This window comes from Passer montanus, unplaced genomic scaffold, assembly GCF_014805655.1.
Source record: "Passer montanus isolate IOZ18808 unplaced genomic scaffold, ASM1480565v1 scaffold91, whole genome shotgun sequence".
NCBI classification, from domain to species: Eukaryota; Metazoa; Chordata; class Aves; order Passeriformes; family Passeridae; genus Passer; species Passer montanus.
This window is the reverse complement of record NW_024374479.1, coordinates 791,370-799,691: the sequence shown is the minus strand read 5'-3', so window position 1 is coordinate 799,691 and position 8,322 is coordinate 791,370. Positions and strand designations below refer to the sequence as shown.

General features: G+C 43.6%; 1 protein-coding gene across 4 annotated transcripts in view; it reads right to left on the bottom strand.

Annotated features, from left to right (window-relative positions):
- Positions 1–419: 419 nt before the first annotated feature.
- Positions 420–8,322, bottom strand: part of FAM172A (family with sequence similarity 172 member A) — a 228,109-nt gene continuing 220,206 nt past the window's right edge. For 2 of the 4 annotated variants that reach the window (XM_039695666.1, XM_039695664.1), the window contains exon 10: positions 420–2,673. In XM_039695666.1, coding sequence (XP_039551600.1) covers positions 2,658–2,673 — 16 coding nt within the window. In that variant the 3' untranslated portion in view covers positions 420–2,657. The remainder of the gene's footprint in view (positions 2,674–8,322) is intronic. The other 2 variants (XM_039695667.1, XR_005626147.1) reach the window with 2 other exon arrangements.

Sequence of the window (8,322 nt, the reverse complement as noted above, 5' to 3'; positions counted from 1 at the left end):
GCCTCCTCCAACTCTAGACCATGCCCCCTGCAAAAGACCCTCCCCACAAAACAGATGAAATGCCTCTCTTTGAGAAATTTTACAGTTCCATGTTTCTGAACAGCTAAAGGAGATGGTGTGGCCTACTCAACTGTGTGGCTTCCTATGGATGATGCAAGGTGTGCGGAGAGAAGCCCCCGCTCATGTGAGCTGGGCCACAGGGCTGGACAGGCAGGCCACTCTATGGAACAAATGAGTCTCACCCCCACACACCTTCCAGCCCCAGCCCTGCAACCATATGGGGTCCTGTTTGCAAACACACTTGCCCCCTCACATGTATTCTGATGCTGGTGGAGCTGCTGCCCATGCAGCCCCCACCCTGCCCACCGGAGACAGTGGCTCCCGTGGAGCTCAACGCAAGGACACAAAGTGTGCAACAAAGAGAGAAAAAAGCATATTTATTTTTTGTTCATTGCAAGCAGAGCAGTATCAGTGGTGAGGATCCCCTCTGCTCTACAGCCCCCGCACAGGAGCGATAATGTGTGCTAGGCCCAGGGCACAGTAAAGAAAAATTTTTTAGAAAATGATAAGTGTTACAGTAAAAATGTTTGTAGTTTGTTTCTCATCAACAAAAAAATAGATCAGCTCCTCCAATATTTGGGCACCCTAGAGAGTCCATCTCACTTCCACAGAGATGGAGAGTGGCAGGTCTGGGTGTGTACATGTGCAAACTTCTCTGGCCTCTGCAACTTCCTTTGCTGTGGGATGAAGCACGGACACCCAAACCACACCATGTAAACTCTCATCTTAACCCTGAACACATAGGGTCCAGGGGGCTGGGGTGGACATGGACCTGGGGAGTGGGAGGTTGCAGACCTGTTGGGTCTACAGTGGGGGATCAGGCTGGCCACAGGCAGCAGCATCCTCTGACTGGGAGTGAGGGCAGAGACTGGAAGCCAGAGGAATCCAGGCACAGTCCTCTCCCCCCAGCAATAGGTTCCCCTCCAGGAAGAAAATCTGCCAGGCACAGATACTGCACTTCCTCCACTTAGGCATAGCCCCTGCCAGGGGTTTGCTCCAAGCACCCTTCCCCAAGGGCAGAGCGCAAATGCAGCAAGATGACAAGAAGCAGCAGCTGGGGAAATGAAGCCCTGCTGCCAGTATGAGCAGATAGGGATGGACGTAAGCACTCTAGGTGCTGAGAGACCCCCACCTGGAGGATTTAGGCCCAAACTCAGCTGGGTTTTCCTTTACACCTCACTATGAGCACTTGTGCTTTTGCTCTGTGGCATAGAAGGGATGCCACATGGTATGCAGTGGCATACCCCTGCTTTGGCATTGTCTTGTTTTAACGCTCCGCACCACTTCTGGCCCCCAGCTGTAGGATTGGACACGCTGCATGAAGAGAGGGGGGGACTGGGTCCAAAACTCATGTCTGAGTGGTGCCTCCTTGTCACTAACAGTATCAGAGGCGAGGTGGGCATGGACATTAAAGAAAGGACAACTTTAATTTAGTATTATCAACACCAAAGGAGCTTAATTAGAGTGCTTGCTCACTCTGGGCATGCTATCAAGCACATCTTTTCCCTCAGTTTTAGTGGAGAAAACCTGCCTAACACACCAGTTATGGCTACATCCACATAGCCCCTGTGCACGGTGTGAAATCCCCACACAGCTCCCTGCTGGCCAACCTTTTTCAGAGAGACTGTTAAAGTGGAGAGGAACCTGTGAGTTTAGGGAAAAGGGAATAACCATGGGATGGCAAGTCATTACAAACTCAGCATATGAAAATGGAAGCTTTTTTGTGTTTAAAAATAAACAAAAAAATATGCAGTGTGTCTATATTTTTTTATGTCATATTTCACAGTGTGATCCAGCCCATTAAAGAATAGGCATTTTTTTAAGTAGAGCTTTCCAAAGGAAGAGAAGATCTACAGATAAAGCAGTTGATCTAGCAAGAGAAAAACTCTTCAACAATGGGGCCTTTTTAGAATTCTGGGCCAAACTTCTTGGACACTCTTGCCAGCAGAAAAATGAGAGAGTTAGAAGTCAGTTCCACATGGTCCCAGAGAAAGAGAAGGCTACTAGGTGTAAAATCATAGGCTGGTTAACATGTTTGAGTCAGGTCCGTCTTTTAGAAAAGAGTAATTTGTATTTTGTTCTGTCTCAAAAAAGAAGGAAACTGCAAAATATCCTGCAGGCAACAGGACTGCAAAGAAGCTGTTAAATTCTGGCATCAGCTTGGTGCAGGGCTATGTCAGGGCAATTAGAGCTGCACCATGCTGCACTGTGCAGTACCACTGTCAGCCTTAATCTGCACACTGATAGGCAGCACAAAATCCAAGTTACAGCCCACAGGAAACACAACCAGTGAGCCCATATTGCTTTGACAGTTGCACTCATCTAGAAATAATGCAAAACGCTATTTAGATGTATACATCACGACCCTGTGCTCTAGGAAGAAAACAATCTAATGAGGGGCTGGGAGACTGCTTGCAGAAAACAAGCAGCAAAGACATTGGTGGTGGTGGGTTTTTTTCCTCCCCTCCTTTTAGAATTCTTCGTATTTTATCCTGTTGGAGCGCCGTGTTTGGGTTGGTTTCACCAAGCTGTTCTTCGCCTTTACAGCCTCACTGAAGAATTTGAAAACAGATGGAAAACTCTTCCAAGAAGTTAGTTCATGGCGTTCTGTACCTGCAAAACACAAAGGTGACAGTTTCACTAGGAGCTGTTCTCTGACTTGCTGTGTGTTCACAGGATAAATGCTCCATAAAATGCAAAAACGCAAAACTCCTGAAGACACACAGCTGTTGCAGCTGGTCTGGAGGGGGCTGGGAAGGGTCAGAGTTGTCCTGCTGCTGAGCTCTGGGGCAGGTGACAAGAACAACTGCACACACATGCAGACAGACACATGCACAAACATACACATATGCACATGCACAGACACCCACATCACGATCAGCGATCCTCAACATGTCTCATATCTGGGAAAATAAGGTCCCAAAGCACTCTGCAAAGAAAAGGTCATTGAAGCACCTCACCTATCTGGCCTACCTTGGGAAAAAGGAAGTGTCTACTTTTCAGACATTCTTTATTTTTCATTTTATACTGCTTTTAGCCTGGCATATCTGTTTTCAAGTGAAAGAGAACACTTTATCTGAACCACATCTCATGCATCACGAAGGCATCCTTTGTGCACCCGTTCCCACAGATAATATGGAGACAGTAAAGTGGACCTTTTCTGTTTATATCTTCCCTCTGAACACAGATGTACCTCAGTATTTTATTTTGGTGTATGCTTCTATTGTTTTGCAGTGCCTTCCTCAACACATTTGTTTTATTTAAACAACCACACTCCCTCCTCCTTCTCCCTATCACCAACCCCAAAACAAAACCAAGATAATGGAGATAGGGAGCCAAGGGGTGTGAAAGAGTTGGGACCTCTTCCTGGGTAACCCAATTATGCAGAGATGCTGCCTGGTAGTTTTTGGATCCTGGGCCTCTGTCTGATACTTTAACATTGCTAATGATAATTCTTTAGTCTGTGATAGTAGGTCATTGCTATGGTTACTCTACAATGGTGTAACACTTCCCTTTCCCCTTCAGCTATTTGTTGAGACCCAGCAACCACATTTGTTGCTTAGCAACACTTCTTCGACAGTATCACAATCTGAGGGTGACAACAATGAGGGACACAGTGGCCACAGCCTGGCAAGCGGAGAGGGATGCAGTCCAGGGTGGATTGATGGTCCCTGCAGGACAGAGGGTGGCTATCAATACCTGGGGATATGGGATGGCTGCTCTGGCATGGCATTTCTAGCTTCATATCTCTGCATATCTAGCTTCATATCTCTGTCAGGACCCTCTAGGCATCCATCCATAGAGCATCCTTGTTGGGTCCACATACCATCCCCCCCCAGAAAGTCTTTGATGGAGGCACTACCTGCCACATTGCACGTCCCAGCCATCACACAAGCAAACCAATCCTCCAAAAAACCCTCTCTGGAAACACACTACTTCTCACACAAAGAGATGATTTTGTACAAAGAGCACCCATGTCATGAGCACAGATAGATTTTCCTCTCCCTCTCCATATTCATTGTACAGAGCCAATTCATGACATCTTCCAGAAATTTCCCACATGCTCCTTTTATACAAATGCTTTCCACCTTTAAATTCACCCATCATTGTAGAAATTCTCTTTGCTGAGAGGTGGTCCATCCTGTCAAGTGTAGGACTTGGCAGTGCTGGGTTGAGCTGGGCTCCATGATCTCAAGGGTCCCGTCCAACATAAAAGTTTCTATAACTCTATCCTGCAGGTGGCTTTCAATACAGATCACCTATCCCACCCCCTATAAGACACCTCATAGCAATACTCATCAAGACTTGCTCCCCACCTGGGAAACACAGAAGTGGCCCTAAACAGCAGGAGGATAAAGCTTTCCTTCTACCAAAACCTGCAGCCTAACAGACATGTCCCTGAGGTTATGGCTTTGCTTGGTATACTATGGCTGCCCACTGCCACCATGCACAAAAAAGTCATCTACCAAAGCTGATTTTATGGAGGGATAGGCTGTCCTAACACACTGTAAGGACACTCCTGCACAGGGGCTTCACCTCCTTCCCACATGCCTGTGTTACAGCATATGGTGAACACCTCTTGCGCCCTGAAGGCAAAACATCTTCCCATGTGGCTTTCTGGTCCCTACATAGACATCTCCCACACAAACACATCTTTCTCACTTCTGCCTGTCTGCAATCTCCGTCTTGATTGTAATGGTCATCATTAATACCCACTGGATTAAGACGAAAATAGAGGCTGTGAATACTATGGATTTTTTCCCCCCCCTTTCTTCCTTTTTTATGAACAACCTTCCTCCCCTGTAAAAGGGTCGTCCATAAACAAAAAACGACAAAACAAAAAACCAAATGACAAAACAAAACAAAGAGTAAGTTTTTGAAGCCTCCCTGTGTCTTTATTCATCCTGCCTTCTCCCATGCACTTTCCTCATGTTCCCAAGAGAGATCATGCTCATATTCACTAGTGTTACTGAAACTCATTAACCTACAGCTTTCCTGTGGCAACTCCTCTCAACCCACTCTTCTCAAAAAACAACTCAAGCTTTGAGTCTAGAGGGACTCAATGATTCAGCAGTGTAAAGCAATTTTAACACTCCCTATTCTCCTTTTCCTACGAACAGTCTTACTGGCAGATGAACAATTTCCCTGGTGATAAAATCACTACAATGGATATTTAGTTTCCAGGATTATGATGATTCTTTGCTTGATTAATATTGCAATAAGAAAAGCTTGCCAAGTATCTGCCTTGGACCTTTATAGTAATTTCTAAAGGTCAAATTTTGTCCTTATGTATTCACATTTAACTACTACTAAAGGGAGACCTCTAAAAATTTAACATTGCACACACTGTGCATTTATGATTTATATACCAAAGGCTTGGAAAACTCAACCAAAGCAAGTGGAATTGTGTCCTAAGGGTGACAACAGATTTTGGCCATAAGATTTTTGGAAATCAGAGGAAAAATACCATTGACAACTGCGATCTCAATTGTGTATTTAGTAGTACACAGATCTAAATGAAATGCATGAACGACCATCTATTTTTAATAGAAATAATAATTTTTAAGAGACAGACAATAAGAAGCAGTTGTTCTAAAGCCAAGATCCTCTGAGATATATATTCTTAGTGCTCACTAATTTCAACAGCCATGATGACAAACCATGATTCAATGTATTGTATTAATTGATGGGCTGTTACACAGCATGTAGTGATTTCAGATATTAATTATTTGAGAAATCTTAGGAGCATGCTGCATGGAAAAGATATAAAAACCCTGTTAGTGTGGGAAACAGCTAGAATACTCTAAAACATGCAAAGGCTACAATTGCAGAGAAAAAGTATAAATCCCAGCTCCACTGAGATAAATGACAGAAATGTCAAAAAGCAAACCAGCCTCCCACTTACCAGCATGAAGATATGTAGAGAGAAATGAATATATATTTTAACATGTGCCCAACATCATTGGAAAGGAGCTCCAAAGAGATGGTGGAACCAACAATATGTGAGGTGAAATGAGTAATGACAGTAAAACAGTGAACAAGTTCCAGAAACAATTTACCAAGCACCACAAAGAGATATATAATTAGAAATAATGAAGACTTGACAATACAGTTGTTGATACAAAACAAGGGAATACTTTAAAAAATTTAATATCCAAATCATCAGGTCTGGATGACATGCATATGTGGGTCTTCAGGGAATCAGTTAATGAACTTGCTGGACTACTGGCAATTATTTCTGAGAATTCATGTACAATCAGGCAGGCACCAGAGGACTGGGTGGGAATGAGAATAAAAGAAATTTCTAATTTGAGAAAAGGAGGATTAATTGAAATTAACTACCACACATAAAATTTATGTCTGAATACTAGTAAAGAAAGAGATCAACATTATAAAAAAATCACAAGCACCTCTAGGATAACAGCAGACACAACAGACTCAAATTTGACAAGAACAGATAAAACCCAAACTTTATTGAATAACAAAAATTAGCAGGTGAGAAACTTATTGATTGCTGTATTTTTGACAAAGGTCAGTGTGGCAACCTTGAGGCAGTGAGAACCAATGTAATCACTTAAAATGGATTATGACGCTCACTGCCCTAATGAGCTATGGTCACTCCTACCTCTGACTTGCATATCAGTTGCTTTATGCCAGTCAAGGGGCCCCCAAACACTTGAGATCTACAGTAATGCAGCTCCCAAATGTGTGCTGCCATGCCTGCACTGGTTCTAGCTGTCAGCACCAGGTCCACCAGCAGCTGCACTACACACCACATCTCTACAGGGTCCAGACTCTGCATCTTGTCTCGTATCTCATCTCATCTCATCTCATCTCATCTCATCTCATCTCATCTCATCTCATCTCATCTCATCTCATCTCATCTCATCTCATCCCATCCCATCTCACAGATGTCAAGTTATGCTTCTCCCATTGTACATTATCTCAGAAAACAAACTCTAGAAAATAGGGACTGGCACACTTTTGGAGAAGTGGTTGAAGCATTTGAAAAGACAAATAATAAGTAGTAATATGGGGCTAAAAATATACCTATGAATTCCCAGAACGATTGGTATTTGGGCTCAAGTCTTTTACATGTGGTTATTACTCATCTGCAAGAATACTGAGAATATAGATACTGAATACAGGAATAGCATATTGAAGAGGAGATAGTGCAAATATAAGAAGGAACAAAGAAATAATAATTAAAAGAGCAGCCTAAATGGGTAGGAAAAATAGGGAAGAGGAAATGCAAAGATTGAGAGTGGAAATGGTGCCTGCAAAGGTGGTCATGCAATATGACCATGTGAATGATCCTCACGGCCATTTGCACACACACATGCAAAGGCACTTTCACTGTCTTCCCTTTCCACTTCCACTCAGGAAAAGCAGCTCTTCACCTAGCAGGGCTGACAAATTCCTCCATCTGAAAGCAGAGTGTCTGGAGAGAGAAGAGCTCTGCAATCACCATAATTCTCTCTTGCAGAGCGATTACTGGCTATGCAGGACAAAGGTGCCCTCCTACAGTGCCTGCCCACTGTGTCAGACAAAAGCCTCCTCCCGCGGTGCTCAGAAGATGCACAGCACAATGGTGGCCCCCCACCGCGTTTACAAGATGTGTGGAACAAAGGTTTCCTGCTGCACAGGAGCTGTGAGAGATCTTCATACATGCCTTAGTGCTGAAATATTTCTGCAGAGAAAAGTTTCCAGGTTGAAAAGCTTCTCCACAGATACTAGCCACAGGGCTGACCTCAGGTCTGCTTCTCTAAGTGACAGCTCATTGCTAAATATTGCGGGCTTCAAAATGAATTAAGGGTGTTCCACGCCTTGGGGTTTAGTCCCCCTTGGGATGGAGAATTCTGCTGTTTTTCAACAAGGTCTTGCTAAGCAGACAGTTTGCTCCCTGTGATCATGATCTACACTGAGACCCTGTCATACTGCAAAATGCCAATGCGAGTAGCTTAGCCATCTTGTCTGTAGACAGTGGCAGAGGTTGCTTTTACATTTATGAGTTAAGCTATGTATCTAAAAGGCACTCAGTCTTATCAGAACTTGATTCAAACGGCTCAGAGGTTGAAATATAGACTTTTGTGGGCATTTGCAGGAAAAGAAACACTTTAAACATTATTAAACATGAAAAGCAACACAATTCATTTGTACTTTACACGTAAAGATAAGCCAATTCCATCTGACTGTGCAGACAAGTGTGACAGACCTTTCAGAAAGGATTTTTTCTCCTGAAAGTTATAAATCAATGGAAAT